Source organism: Melanostigma gelatinosum (assembly GCF_949748355.1).
Source record: "Melanostigma gelatinosum genome assembly, chromosome: 16".
NCBI classification, from domain to species: domain Eukaryota; kingdom Metazoa; phylum Chordata; class Actinopteri; order Perciformes; family Zoarcidae; genus Melanostigma; species Melanostigma gelatinosum.
In genome coordinates, this window is record NC_136649.1 from 3,933,274 (window position 1) to 3,949,305 (window position 16,032).

The following is a 16,032-nucleotide window of genomic DNA, read 5'->3' on the forward strand; positions in this document are numbered from 1 at the left end:
ATGTCAGAGGGTTTTTTTGTCCAGTGGGAAAGCAGCTTATGTGTGTATGTGGCACTGCTTCAACTCCCTCCGGCTACTGGAATCAGTGAAGTTATGATCGGCAATTTAACGCATCTGTCTGACATTTAGGACCACATAAGAGAACCATGCAATGTGGCAAATGAATGAAAAGATCTGGCTTTTAACAAGTGGAAAAGAACAAAAACAAATCATGTGGTAAATGTGTTTTTCTTGTGCAAAAGAGTAGTCAAATAAAGCATATACATTCAATGAATGATTCTCACACGAGTGTAGATACTCACCGGTAGCTCCGAGGGTTCAGGGAGAAACTCGGCATCCTCTCCAAAAATAAAATCTGGTGGCAATTCTGGATACTGTGCATTGAATATGATATCCCCTGGGAGGAAAGAAGGAAAAACTGATCAGCTGATTGAAGATTGATATGGAGGACATGAATTCAAAAAGTTGACTTTGCTTGTATGTCATTGTGTGCTATAAGATGAGCTCAAAGTCTCAATGGATCAACCTAACTTTTATCTCATATGAGCTCATTTTCATATATTTGTACTCTCTGCAAAAAGAAACTCCATCTTAACATGTCATTTTGTGTCTAAGTGAGCCCCAAGTGAAAAAATGTGTATTTTTTTCTGATATTAACGTGGCAATCTGCCTTATTCCGTCTAGGATCAAGATGTGGATACTGCAGAGGGAACACTTTGACATCATCTTAACCTGGACAGTCTTCAATCTGACATGTAATAACTTCTTAAGGCGGGTGCTGTACCTACAGTAATGAGCAAACAAGATATTTACCATTGAAGCCACTCAAATCCTGCCAAACAGGTCCGTCTTGTAAAGATAATTGCAGATACTTTTTTAAAAAGCACACAATAAGTGATGCAAAAATCAAATATGTTTTTTTCTGATCTGAAAGGAGTGAAACCAAAAGGTGCTAAAATGTTACACAAGCCTATGATTGTGCTGCAAGACTGTTCTGTTCCGCTTTTTCGCTGCTCCAGCCACAGCAAGAAGCACACACACATGGAAGTGTTTTTCTTTGAGAAAGGAGTCAAACGAGGAGACGGGAGGACGGGCTTGTAAATCTGTTTGAAACCACTGGCAGTCAGTCAGAGATGTGCTGGCATGGCTCCAGAGGGAAAATAGAGGTCTTGCAAGTGCAACCTTTACAGGTTACATGGACTTTTAAACACCGCTTTGTTCATACAGACGTTGAAGAAAAGTATAGTCTGGCCGCTGCATGCCGTGCCTTTCTCAAAGTCTCGCTTCTACTTCAGCAGGACTTTTTTATTTGTATTGAGGTCATAAGGGCTTAATACGAACAACAACAAAGGCCACAAATTGTAGTTTAGCAGTGGCAGTCACAGCGGTGAAGAGGGAGGGGCTGGGCTCGCGTTAATAGCACTTAGCTCTGTGCCGAGGGCGCCGTGCCTTTTTGCACACTATCAGCGGGCAGGTCCACAGACTGGCACCAACATCAGGCCCAGCATCCCTGATTAAACAAAGGTTCTTCCTCAGGCCACAGCACAGGAAGGTACAGCGACTAGTGCAACAGCTGCAGAGACGTCACATGCCACTGGCATGCTTTTGGTTGTTTTTCTGGTCCGGTTTCAGGTTTCTTCCTAAACTACGATAGATACATAATATACTCTAATGGAAGGGTAAAGAAAGGGTTGATTACGTGGCTCCATCACAATATACGTACATGTAAAACCCTAATTTCACACAAGATAAGATAGAACTTTATTGGTCCCGAAGGAAATTATTGTGCCAGAGATTGATCAAAGATTCCAACAGAAGAATAAGAAAAAATAAATACATAAACATGTATGAACAATAGAGTGATACGACTACAAAGATAGATTAGCATAAATAAGTATAGTAAAATGAATTTAACAAAAATAGAAAAAGAAAACAGCAACAAAAGATTAGTACCAGTGCCTATTACAAACTAAAATACAAAAGTAATATTGTGCGTAATGTTGACAATGATATTGAAAAGGAATAAAAAGTTATATTGCACATGATTTTGATGTTTTGTTCTCAGTGTCCGATGTTCATAGAAGTACTTCTTGTATTCTCAAACCTCACATCTACACGTGTCTAGAGTTCAGCTACAACATCTTGACGGAGGTCACAAACATTTCTGGCCGGACAGATTGTTTGAGCAGATTTTGCAAAATAAGCAAAGCTTACTTCCCTTTTGCGAAATTTTTTTTTTCACCAAGTAGGGCCTCAATTACTTTATCGACAGCTAAAGGAAACGTCGTACAGATACTCTTGCATTTCAGAATGTTCCCAAACTGCAGACACAAGCCCCATCAACTGCAACATATGTTTGACTTGTATTTATTATCTTGACCTGCACATTAACAGGCTTCCTTTTTCAAACCCACTGAAATGAGAAGACATCAGTTTAAAGAACTTTCTGTAACTCACCAGCCACAAAAAGCCTCTTTTACCAATGTAGCTGACAGATCTGACTTGCATCGCCAAATTGTGTCATTGACGAGGGTGAGAATATTAGTTGCAGATGATGGAGTTCTGATAAATGATGACACGTGACATAACAGGTGCATTTACTTAGATAATTATGGATTTTTAAAAGCCTTGATATAAAACATTATTTCGTCTTCATCAGCTGAATCAGTTCAAAACATTGATCTCATGAGGCTTCCTTTCAAAGCTTGCATGCAGAACTTTTGTCTCAACATCGCAGACGAACGTCTGCTGGTGAGCTCGCCAAATAGTGTTCGTCCTCACCGTCAAACGCTTTCTGTTTTCTTCTGAACGGCCAGTTTCTTTTTTCTTTCATCTTGAGCATCCACAGAAACCTTTCATACCACCATTCTCCTATGCTGCTCCGTCACTATGGTCTCTCCCCACTCCCTGCCCTCTTTAGCTCTGGCTGATTGAAAGCGTGCCAGTGCGGCAAAGTCACCGCAGACACCACGACTCCAATATGCCGTGAAATTCAGAGAGATTGTCCAAGGCGGCGATAGGCGTAATCAGCATCGGCGAGTGCTCGAATGTAACGGACGTTCATTGAGCTTCAAGTTTAGACCTTTTGCAGAACGCAAGCACATATAATTCAAATCACCGGACAAACACATGCTCTTTTCAATACCATGGACTTAAAACTTGATCGGTGACAAACCTTTTGCCTGTGTGAAAGTTGACAGGCGATAACTGATCTTTTCAGCACGTGTGTGTACATACAGGTCCGACACGGGTCTTGTGAGTCAACATAATTCCCTAAAACACTCAGTAAAAAACATTCAAAAACCATGATTATAATTACTTAACATTTTTTTGATGTTGCCCATTGGGCACTTTAGGACGAACGCACAGACGGCAGTCTCTGATGTGAGAGAGCCTTCCAGTAAAAGTTCAATCAAAGGCATGTTTACTGGTATCATTTTACAGATTCAGCGTCACCATAATAACAAACCTATTGGGGTTTTTTGTACTTGAAGGATTCCTGTAGGTGCTTTCGGTCCGACTCCTTGCTTATAAAGCTGCTAAACATTCCTATGGTGTCCTTATGTTAATTGTGCCTTTTGTTCAAGTGATACAGTGTTTACATTGTGTTTGTCTTTCTGGTCAACTTACAGTCTTGTCAGGATATTTCCACTGTTTTCATTTAACCTCTGTGCATAATTCTGGTTATTTAAAACGTCTTTTAAAAAGTGTCCTGAACGTGTTGTCTTCATTTATCCACTTGGGTTGGAGACCTGAAACCACCCGTCGTCTTCAAAGTGGACCTCTCGAAATTAATCAAGGTTAGATTGAAATGTTTTCTCTGACATCAAATGAATTCAGCACTGGCCGTTTTCTTTTTTTCAAAGAGCGTGCACACATTGCTCGTCTAGACAATGAATCAATTAACCTGAGCACAGTGGGAAAGCTGCAAATTGAAATGCTGTTAGCACTTACATGTTAGAGAACAAAGGGATGGAATCAAAATGAACTAAATTGTTCAGTCAGCCACGGTTCCTTCATTTGTGTTTGCTGTAAATCAATCCGGGAACATATTGAAGGATCAACACTATTCAAGACTGAAAAGCCTTAGTTGACCCCTAGTTCTTCTTCTTCTACTACTAATTTTTTGTAGTTTCTCTCCCAAAACTATTTCCACAAAAGCCAACAATAAACGATATCTTTCAAAGACCATACTCTTATCAGTGTATAGTATGCGTGCCTGGGAGAAAGAGTTGCTAGTGCTTGTGTCAGCTCCTCTCCCTCCGGTGCCCATCTGGGTCGAATCCACTTTTAGGTTCTACATCGGATTCATCTCTCCACACTCAAGTTTTACCCGTAGTAGACGACAAATGCGACCGCTGTGCACAATCCCCAGCTGACCTGAAGCACATGTTCTGGTCAGGCCCTAAATTGATACGTTTCTGGTGCTCCTTTTGTGAAATGGCCTCTGAAGTCATTGGGGTTGGAGGTCCTACCTGGTGTAGCTATTTTTGGAGGGCCCGAGTTAGATGAACCCTCCACACTGAGGCAGCTTAGCATAATTGCTTTTGGTTCTGCTCCCCGTCGCAGAAGGATATTACCTCTTTGGAAGTCCCCCTTCATAATCATTCCTTTTGCAGGACATGATTTATTTTTCCAGTTCCTTAAAGTGGAAAAAATAATCTAATTTACCCAGAAATTTTACTCTACCTGGCAGCTCCTCTCATCTTATTATGACCTACTACCAGTTCTTCACTATGATTAAGACCGCTCGTATTATTTGTATTGTATGTTCTAACTTTAATTGGATGCTGTGTATTGTTGTATACTATTATACTTATGGAATATATGGAACTTTATTTTCCCCAACTGCTAAAATGTAAAGTATGACGTGCAAACAGAAATGACGACCAACAATTCATTTGTAAATGCTGCTTTGATGTCCCCGAGGTTTGTACTTTGTGTTTGGAGCATTGAGTATTTGATGTTAACTTCTCCAACCTATTTTATTTGTCATTTAGTTATTCATAGTTTTGTTTTACCTTTTTGCATTGGCAGTAGGTGAGGGTTGGGTGGGAGAGGGGCAGGGGTCACATCGGACATATTCGCATATTCCTTCCAATAACATGTTGTAGATAAAAAGCCAACAATACCAACAACTCTTCAACACAGGATTAGTGAGTATTCAACCAACATCCGAGACTAAACTGATCAGATTCAATGACTCATTTACTCACATTTTAGGGTTTCTCCAGCGTAGGGGATGTGAAGTTTGAAGCGATCACAGCAGGGGCCGGGGGTCAGAGATGTACAGCTGAACATGGCAGTTAATGGAAACAGAAAAAGACAATCAACGTAACAATCTGAGAACAGTGAGCATCAGAAAGTTTAATGATTGATTTAAAGCACATCGTATTTCTGACTGTGATGCTGCAAACTTAAAATCGTGTTCTCAACAGCGACAGACCGCACCACTTTCTCTTTCATGTCAAACCCTTTTCTAGACAGGAATCACTGTTAGAACTCAAGCCGCCTGAAATGTCAGCTGGCCGTCATGTTCCTCCAACAATGCCACGTTCACTTTATATGAGAATAATGTGGAGCTAAGCGATGGAAAAAATGTATCGACCTAAACTTCTTAATGTGTTTAACTTTTCCAAATCAACTTCTTTACATCTTCAGCCACCATCTTGTAAGTGGGATGGATCAAATGAGAAAACAGATCTGTGATGTTGTTGTATAAAACATGTACAAGATAATATCTAGTTCTTTCTTTAAAAAAAAAGGGAAAGGTAGAAGGCTGTGTGGACAAAAACATAAAAACTCAAGGAGCATTCTGGTACGATGATTAAACTGAGGAAGTTGTTTTTGGAGCAAATGAGGAACGATTAAAACTCCATGCTCAGCTTCAATCTGCAATATTTAAAATCACAAACCTATTATCACCTTAAGAATATATCAAGGATTGAAGGATTTATGTCTCAGCATGATTTGGAAAAACTTGACTCAACCACTGTAACATATCTTTACAGGTTTCCCTAAAAACAATCAATGAGACAGCTGCAGCTGATTCAGAAGCTGCTGCTGGAGTCCTCACTAAGATCAAGGAGGTGGATCACCTCACTTCAGTACACTGGCTTCCTGTCAAATAATTCATTTCACAATACTACAGTTGCTTTAAGCGCTGAATGGGTTAGCGTTTAAATACATTTCTGATGTTCAGTTGCAGACCTGTCAGGTCATCTGGGACAGGTCTTAACATGCAGAAGCAGCGTTCAGTTTTTGATCACAAACTTTGGAACAAACTCCAAGAAAGGTGCAGGACCACTGCAACTCACTTCTTTTCAGTCGAGGCTGTAGACGTTTCTGTTTGCCGCTGCCTTTTATTAAATAATTTCTGACACTGCACTGTAACTTAGATTTGTGTATTTTATAGCCGACTTATTCTATTTTAGCTTAAAACATTTTTTCTTGTATCATTTGCAAACAGCATCGCTGCAGTGCACGAATTAGGGCTACTGAATGGACACCGCTGTGTTTGTTTCACATGTGTAACTCATGGTCCAAAACTGCTCCTCACCCAGTTTTGAGGTCCGTGACACGGAGACAGTTCGTCGAGTCGAGTCCCACACGGCCATTCCGCACAACGCTGGACAGCAAGGGCCGCAGCTCGGGTGAGATCCGGTGCAGTGCAACCTCAGGGGACATGTTGTTCATTGTATCCACTGTTGATGAGTCTGTGGAGATACAGCAACAGTTCAGGGAAATGCTTTACGTAGCATTTTACAATTATAAAACATGTATTGGTACTGGAGATTCAGAGGACCCGAGCTAACATATCATGTAACGTTAACGTAGGTCATTTTAAGCAGGCTTATTAGAATTGAAAGTTACTGTAGATGCTCGCCCGCTTGGTATCGTTAGCCGTTGTTAGCTTACCACGGAATAGAACGTCAAAATGACACAATTTGAGCAACTAGCTTCGTCAAAAAAAAGATCTATTCATTACCGTCCATTTAGATACAACATGCGGTGGGAATGAGAGTACCTGAAAGAGATGAAAATCATACAATTTAAGCATAAACTCCAATGTTTACTTCATGCTCTCAAAATTTCCGGTTTATGTTGTTTGGGTCCTTTTGATAGCCTCGCACTTAGCCGTCTGGAATAATGCCTGTTGACACAGTGAGTGTTTTTACTCCCTGCGCCACATTTTCCGGTTATATATCTCGAATAAACAATGGTTATTTTTGATATAATTATAATTAAACAATTATAAGCAATAATACAGTTGTATTTCATTAGTTTAGTGTATGCAATTGATCTGGCAACACCTGTGACGTTAGGCAGCTGTCATATTGCACTTTGACCGTCACTTTTCTGCTGGGTGTTGGTTTTACTCTGCAAGAACACTTTTGAATGCAAGGTAATTTTTCTGTCGCATTTCTCAATAACACTTTGTCTCACACACTTGATTGATTTGACTTTAGCGTTCGTATTAAGTGGCGTCATTCCACTGTATTCCACAGTGTTCCTTCATCTCCACAGTTGAAAATTCTGTTTCACACGTAAATGAGTTGCTGACAGTCATCTTAATATTTCCTTTTTGTGGTGTTGTGAAGTTTATCTGACAGCTACACGTACTTTCTTGCCAAATAAGGATTTGGGTGCACACTGTACAACAATAATACTACAAGTTTGAACTCCACCTTATCAGTTGTAAGACTATTAACACAAAATTGGATTGCATCATAAAGGTAAATACATCAACAATTCAACACTCCCCTGTTTTTCATGCAGAGTATTTTTTATTTGTAATACTTTAGTAATCACCCATTTTAATACACAAGTAGCCTACATATGTGTGGAAGTACTCAAGCACTTTAACTACTTACGTATGTGTACGCTTGTATACATATTTACAAATATATACTCATATATGAGTAAACGTTTATATTACGTAAACCCTGATTAATACATTTTCCCCTTAAACCCTGTTTCTATTGTTATATTTCCCTTCCTTGTAAATATACAGAAGGGTTAATTGATTTAATCCAAAATAAATCACACATTTTATGTGTATGACTACCAGAATCCTGAAAAATTAGGAAAATATATCCCTAAATATATTTCAGACATTCGGGGTGGGTGGCTGTTTGGCATTTATGTTCTTGTATGTGTCATTAAAAAACAAAAATATAGACACATTCAAGGTGTCATTTCACATGACACCTTGAATGTGTTTGTCTTGTACAAAAAGAACAAATCGTACCTGGAAAACATCTAAACGTGAAATGAGTACAAAGGCATAGAATTTATATCAGTGCGTGCAGCAAGACCAGTGGTGTTTCCACAGGGGGGCAATGGGGCTGATTCACAACAGGGAAATTCCACCGTCATGGGGGTGATTCAGAATATGCAACAATACCCGTGGATGATGAAGTATCCATTGGAAACAGCAACTGTAAAATATGTAGAGCTGGCTATCATCCCACCATTACCGGTGTACTTCATTCAATGACCCGAGGGGTCGTCTTATTGGTTCAACGTTCTGCTACAGTTGTCTTTTGAGTATTCTGAAAGGATTAGGAGAATACGACAATGTGAATAAAAGAGCCTTTGGAAACTAAGTATGTGTGCGTTTGGGTGGACTGAGTATATAAGGAGTATTTCTGTGATTATAGCCATTACCTAAGCTCCGTCTACTTATTTTTTTTAACCATAAATGGTCATATCATTGTAATAACAATCATTATCCAGCCTAACCAGACATAGGCAAATATGTAATCTTACATGTTTTTTTAAATGGCTCCAACGACAAACTTTTCTTGTGGATTTTGCTCATGGCTCAGTCTAAATAGTTTAACCCACCGTGCGCAACTTTGATTAGCATTCAGACTAAATTGTTTCAAACACATGAATGCAGCCTTTTGAGAGCACGCTTTGTTAATTACCCCCAAAAATGTGAGGGTCAACTCTTTAATCATCTCCTAATTCATGCATTCGTATTCATTAAGGTCTGTGTGTACAAACACGCATTCAGGTTGGTCTGCTTGATCCTGGATCCACCCTCAAATCCAACAAGAGAGGGAGAATTTTAAGAGGGCCCCTTGCTGATTTCAAGTGGTTTGACAATGCAGATCCCATAATATTCTCCTGCAGTGGAGATGCCGAGGGTTTTCTGGGCGAGCTTTTCATGCCTGCCGAGGGAAGACAATATGCTGAGAGATGTGGGAGGAGAGAATTGAGCCTTCCTGCAGCCAGCGGCCAGGCTTTCCAAGTCCTCCACTGCCTCGGCAGAGATTTGAGGAGATTAACACACTAGCATTAGCTGCGATACAAGCTGAGGATTGAATTAATTATAGACTTTTGCTGGGCCGCGGTGCATTCACGTGGTCTAGCATTGAAACCCCCCCCCCCCCCCAATAAGATTGGAACCCATCCAGATCAGCCAGCGATGAATGCTCTATTTTTACCTTCTTCCTTGTTTCAGTCAAGCTCATGCTAATGTGGGAGATAAATAATATCAAGTGATTTTATTTTGTTTGGAGGCTGTTGGGAAAACTAGTTTACATATTTTGCCCCCGGGGGAGGCTGCTATGCTTTAGATTTTGTCCTTGTTTATAGGTTTTTCACTGTTAAAAGAAATAACTGGACGGAGGTTGAGAAATTCAAGAATCTCCCAAATCGTCAGAGCGTAATTCAAAAGAAGAATCTTTGAAGATATTTCATGTCAAGGAATGAGTGTTGTTGCTGTAGAAATAACACAGATGTGTGTCTCAATCAGATCATGACCGAAGAGGCTTTTGATGTGACGGTGGTTGGCTCCTGTATGACTGACTTAGTGAGGTGAGTAACTTTAGTCCGCTAGTAGTCGGTGAAACAACTTGTGTCAGTACTCAAATGACTGTCAATAAAGCCAATGTTTCATGAGAAGGCCGAGCACAGAATCTCCAGCTAAATCCGGGTTCAGGAAACTCCTCTGCTTCCTCAGGTGGGCCCAACAGGAAGCAGGACATTGGGCAAATGTTCATGAGCATATGAGGACATGTATTTTTAAAGAAAAAATGCCTCTCAACCTTTGAATGGCCCAGGTGGCTTTGCTTAAATATAGACAGGGTTTCCAACATTGATTAGCTTGATATGTTTTTGAAAATGTATTAGGATCTAATATTGAAAATATTTATAGCAGACTAGTTTTTCAAAAACAGTTACAGGGCTTTCCATCTGCATTTGAACCCAGTGGTTCCCACCCTGGGGTTCAGGACCCACCAAGACGTCCCAAGATAAATATGAAGAGCCACAAGATGTTTGTTTCACACACAATTATATTTACTTCTTCTGACTGTCTGACTCCAATTGATGTTTTTCTTGTGAAATACTGGACACTTTCACCTCTCTGAGCCACTAAAAGTCCTGGAAATGAAACAGTCCAAGTGGAAAATGGAACTCTTTAGTTAGACTAAATCACTAATCATTTCCACACAAAGACCATAATCTGTGATGAGATGTCACACAAGTAAGCATTGCTTCATTTGAAAGGGTCTTACCAAGCACATTTCCACATGCCAAAGCGGTGTGCATGTAGTTGTAGTAAGAGCAATACTCTGCAAAAATGAAGCGTGAGCTGCAATCATTAGCAAGCCCAGCTAACTAGCGTGCTACTGTGTACTGCAATACATATGCAAGTGCATATTTATTTATTCACACGAGTCAGCAGGCGAAGATAAAAAGTCAGTCGGAGACAAGTGATTTCAGCCAATGTTAGCTTATGTTAGAGTATGTGAGCTAACTAGCTACACCTGAAAACAATCTGCCAGCGACAGTAGTCATTTCAGACGGCAAAATTCATGTTTCTGACTACAAATGAGAAGCCAGCTTTTGTGTATTGCAGCCTGAAATCAATGACCCATTGTTTCAAAATTTAAATTTAAGTGTTAAATCTGCTACAAATCCATCCATAGAATGAGTCCTAAAACCAGGAAATGAGTCAGCATTTTTGCACTCCCGGGTCCCTTGTCTCAAAGACAATGGGGTTTTTTGAATGGGTTTTTGGTTACAGATTTTCACTTTTTGTTGTACAACATAAAACATGTCAGTAAATGCCCCTTTTGTGAATTTCGAATCTGTTACATGTTTGGCTAAATGAGACTACAAAACCTCATCACGGCGACTAGTCCGCCTTTACAGCCTCGTGTATGCTCGCGCTCATGCAACCTTGGTGCCGTGGGTTCATATAGCCTAACGTCAGCTTTTTACTTCTGCAGATTGCATTCATGCTTCAAAAATCAAACAAAATTGTTATGGCTAACCCCATAAACCTGTGTTTGCCACAGAGCTTATTTTCTAGAATAATCCAAAAATCCAATGGAAGAAAACAATTCGTTTTTTTGTTGAGGGAACCAGTGTGATGCTAACTTCCGGGTTGGGCTACAAATATAAGTAATTTCTGCTGCATTCTGTTATGTCTCGCTGTAGAACTCGACAGGCATAGCAACAATAACCTTCGGGGGTGTAGCTTAGCAAACGATCAATTGTCTTTTCCTTAAAACATAATTTTCCATCTGGTATTTTATTTTAAAATGCAAAGCTTGTGGAAAATATGCCATGAGGGCTGAATAGTATTTTCCATTATGGCTTGAAATGGACTGCACAGTCCTGTCTACACAAGAATAGAGGAAGTAGTCTAAACTTAGATAATGCCACTGGCCGCCTTTTCTACACTTGTCCAAAATGCCCCAAAATGTTGTCGGGAATAATAGTGAGAAGACCTCTAGTTTAAATATCGAGGCATCTGTCCATCTTTGTTTTCTGCCAGAACAATTGATCCACTGTTCCAGCAGGTCATTATGACTGTAGAAACCACTACAATCATTCATCAAGTCATTGACAGAAGACATAGTTGTGACCATCCCATGGCAAATCTGGTATTACTGCTGCTTACGAAAATGTCAGCGTTGCATCACCCTCATACGTGGTGAGATTTGTCGAGCCAAGTAGGATCCATTCCCACTCATCATTAGTCATCAGTTGGAGCACAATTGGTTTGTTGAAAAACAATTTGTCAGCCTCATTTACCGCAACCTTTGTAAGGAATGACACAATCTCGATGGATGCGTTGAGCAAAGTTTACGGTGCGATGTCACGTCTTCGCGTGGCCCCGTTCCACCGACACTTCTCCCTGTCAGAGACTCTGAAGCATGCTGCTTGAGCTTGTGCGACAGTTGTGTCATACATCTTGTATTATATTTTTTCTGTGTGAAAACTAACTGTCAACCGGCTGCCAGCAAATGGAGATCTAAATGAACAACCACACAATATGTGCCGACAGGAGGAACATTTTGTGTGCGCTCACTCTAACTCAAGTTGTCACATCTTCGTTGTCACCCACAAATTACAACTTATCAAAAACACATGCCTTCTCCTATGTTTTTTTTGGTTGTTTTTTTGGGGGCGGAGTATTTGATTTGTTGCTCATTAGCAATTCAACCAGTGACTTTCTGCTTTGAAGGGCAGGCGTAGCCAATTAGGATCCTAATGGAGCTAACGGGAATTGTTTTGTTTTTGGAGAGAGTGTGTGTGTGTGCGGGGGGGGGAATGGGGGCTCTTTGGATGGGGGTCAGAATGCAAATAGGGGCGGGTTTGAAGTTAGAAAGCCAGTTGTCTTGAACAGCCAGTTTTTGGGCGGCAGCACAATTGACTGGCAGACAGCGGAGGCACACGAACACAAGAAACACACATCTCACACTCTCGTCTCTCTCTTCCGCTTCGGTCTCGCCCCACACAAACACACGAGTGTAACTCAGATCCCTTTGGCCTTTTTTTGCGATGAATGCATTAGTCAGGCTGTAGAGCATACTATGCTGCAGTGAAAAGGTTATGTCGGACGTCTACCTACTGTCAGCAGTGCACAAAGAGGAGGAGTGGCGGAGCCTCTCCGGCTTTTATCCCATTGTCAAAGCCATACAGTGCCCCCTGCTGCCTCAGTTCACTGAGTGGAGACACTCATCACCTGCTCAGTGAAGTTTCCCAGCAGAGTCACAATGTAAGCACAGTCAACACACCTTCATCTAATGTTTCTGTTCGACTGAATCTTAAGCCCGGACTCACAGATGCGGGCCCCAACTGTAGGTGTGGTTAGTAACGACTAGAAAATTCATCTGGATTGCTTCCAGCTTTTCAAATGTGAGTTTCTTGAGCATTTTCAACTCAGTGTTCTCCTCAAGTTAAAAAAAACCGACTCATAAAGTTGAAACTTTTAAAAAATAGTCTCCATTATTCTGCAATTCTGCAGGAGAATTGCTCTATATCATAAGCCATGTCAAAGATCAGTGTGCCAACCTTTTCACGTAAGCTGGGAAAGTGTCCATGAGCGCCGACCAATCCAGACACAGAACAGGTCAACAAGTGGCTTGTTGTACTCACTGATATAGGCAGTTTCTGACCACCGGTTGAACCACGTAGAAACAAAAACGCCCACGTCGTGCTCCGACACGCCGCCTCCTGTTAGAAAAAGCGGCTTATTGTGACCATGTAAGGTATGCTGTCTTTGCTCGACCTGTTCTTTGTTAAGTCCCTTCACCTTGTCCCGATTCGCTCGAGCCTCTGCCTAAGGAACCTTCGTGGAAGAGGAAAATGATTATGAGTGACGCATATATGTTTGAAAAGCTTCTCGTCTGAGGCACAAGCCGAGCTGAAGGTTACCACACTTGGATTAAAATGGCTTCTGTGTGAAGAACCACCGTACAGTACCCCGTGCTTATCAATCAGTAATTACATGAAAGAAGCTGGAGCTCACTCTGTGTATCTGTAAGTTCACTTCGGAGGTTGTGTTTTGGGAAAGACTTTGTGAAAAACTGCATTTTGATTTGGTTTTTGTCCACTTCCCCACGTTGCTCGCCAACAGCTGAGGAATGACACTCCTAGAGACAGAGGAGAGGGAAATGAGAGTCGGCCTCAGAGCAAACACTCCACGTCATCGAAACACCTGCTTCGCTGCGTTTTGGGTTCCATGGGAGAAAACGCACCGAGGTTGCACTTTAGCACATAACTGCCCTGTTTGTTTGGCGCACTCACCACAGACAACAATAGCCGAGTGTCTCTCCGGGCACGGGGAGGCGTGGGTGGGTTTATTTAAGAATTTGGAAATCTGTTTATTTTTTGGCTTTAGGTGGCTGTCGGCCAAATGTTGTGTTGACAGTGTTTTTTTTATTTTTATGATCTACAAAGGTCACAATTGTAGGAATATCTCAATAATTGTGGGGTGACCGTGGCTCACTGGGTTAAGAGGGTCGTCTGGGAACCGGAAGGTCAACGGTTCGATCCCCGACTGGGACGTGTCACATGTTGAAGTGTACCTGAGCAATACACTGAACCCCCGGCTCCCCGGGAGCTGATCAATGGCAGCCCACTGACCGTGGCTCACTGGGTTAAGAGGGTCGTCTGGGAACCGGAAGGTCAACGATTCGATCCCCGACTGGGACGTGTCATATGTCGAAGTGTACCTGAGCAATACACTGAACCCCCGGCTCCCCATCTGACAAAAAGCCGTCCTATCAGTTTGCCAGCATTGTGCACTCCACTGAAGAAGAATTAAAGAGCAGAGGAACTGGAATATCTACTCGATTAAGTAGAAGAAGATTCCACCATGCATGGTTGTAATTGTCATCTGAAGCTAGAGCTTCTTCTCCTTGACTGACACAGGGCGAAGCAGCAAGCTGGGCTCAGTCCAAAGGTAGCAAAATCTCACTAAACATGGTATCTTTCTCCTCCTGGAGTTTTAATTAAACAAACAAGATAACGTGTTATTCAGTGAGTTTTCAAGGTGCTGATAGGTGTATTTTGTTACTTTTGGACAGAGCCAGGCTAGCTGTTTTCCAGTCTTTATGCTAAGCTAAGCTAGCCGGCTACTGGCGGCAGTCATATTCACCATACAGATATAACAGTGGTATCAAACTCTTTCCTTGTGAGACGGGGACACCCAGGACTGGCTGCTAGCCTTAGATGTTTTATGAAGGAGGTATTCATTTTGTAATATATTTTGCTTATTCAGATATGTGTACTGTCTTGTACTTATTACGCATCGTAGTTCTTTTGTGATGTGTGTTTGGTTCACCTGTTGCCACATGGCTTATCAATTTACAGTGTATATAGAAGTTTAATCACAATAAAAGAGTTTCCCCCAACAGAACATAGTCTCTTAATATTTAAATAAATGTGTAGATTGGAAGAAATGTAATAAAGCGGCTGCACAAGTACCCTATTCCTACCTCTTCTACACATTCAAGTAGATTTGGCTAGGTGTGTGTGTGTGTGTGTGTGTGTGTAAGAGGTGTTTGCGCATGCGTATTTACATGTGTCCGATCTTTGTTCCGTTTGCTTCTCACCACATTTCAGTCTCGCTGACCCCACATCCTGTTGTAGCCTTGGGCATTTTAGTGTTTTCACACGCCGGTGCGAAAACAGCAGCATTTATAGCAACCTCCAGTATTTGCCGCCAGCGTCTCAGTTACTGGAAATCCTGGGATTGAGTGGGTTTACTGTCATAGCACACCTGCCACAAACACACTCACACACACACACAGTGAAAAAAAGAGCAACAACAGGGTGAAAAACAAGTTTATGACAACATTTTGCCATCCACAAACCCTTGTAGCGCTGGCCCGGGGCCAGACCACAGCATCCTGACGTACAGTATGAAGCCGTCTGTTGTCTCTCACCCATGTTACTCACCGCCCACTCTGGCTCCTTGATTGGAAGAATCGGGGGAACAGGCAACTCCTCCTGAGGGCACCCACTAGCGGTGCATCAATCTTGAGGGGAAGGGGTGGGACTTTAACCCAACCCTGATGAGTCAGGCATTAGTTGTGCGGCCAGTGTCAAGCTCAGACATCTATGGGTTTTGGCTGCTTGCATCATTTGAAAATTTGGAGACACTTCAAATCTAACTGAATGTCTACTGTAGGTAAACTAGCTAGAGTGCTTTTTGGAATGATGAGGCAATTGCAAACTCTATGGTCAGTCTGGGAGGGGGTCCTATGCTCCATTCATTCC

At 41.6% G+C, this 16,032-nt stretch overlaps 2 protein-coding genes across 6 annotated transcripts in view; one reads left to right on the forward strand and one right to left on the reverse strand.

Annotated features, from left to right (window-relative positions):
- The window catches only part of babam2 (BRISC and BRCA1 A complex member 2), a 97,023-nt gene extending 89,896 nt beyond the window's left edge, over positions 1–7,127 (reverse strand). Inside the window, exons 1-4 of one of the 4 annotated variants that reach the window (XM_079286647.1) lie at positions 7,028–7,127; positions 6,560–6,716; positions 5,217–5,293; positions 303–397 (exon numbers count right to left, since the gene is read on the reverse strand). In XM_079286647.1, the coding sequence (XP_079142773.1) occupies positions 303–397; positions 5,217–5,293; positions 6,560–6,696 (309 nt within the window). In that variant the 5' untranslated portion in view covers positions 6,697–6,716; positions 7,028–7,127. Of the gene's footprint in view, positions 1–302; positions 398–5,216; positions 5,294–6,559; positions 6,717–6,988 lie in introns of all 4 variants that reach the window. The other 3 variants (XM_079286648.1, XM_079286649.1, XM_079286646.1) reach the window with 3 other exon arrangements.
- rbks (ribokinase) overlaps positions 6,593–16,032 on the forward strand; it is a 32,619-nt gene continuing 23,179 nt past the window's right edge. The window contains exons 1-2 of one of the 2 annotated variants that reach the window (XM_079286651.1): positions 6,593–6,653; positions 9,767–9,828. In XM_079286651.1, coding sequence (XP_079142777.1) covers positions 9,770–9,828 — 59 coding nt within the window. In that variant the 5' untranslated portion in view covers positions 6,593–6,653; positions 9,767–9,769. Of the gene's footprint in view, positions 6,654–7,356; positions 7,406–9,766; positions 9,829–16,032 lie in introns of those variants that run through there. The other variant, XM_079286650.1, reaches the window with a different exon arrangement.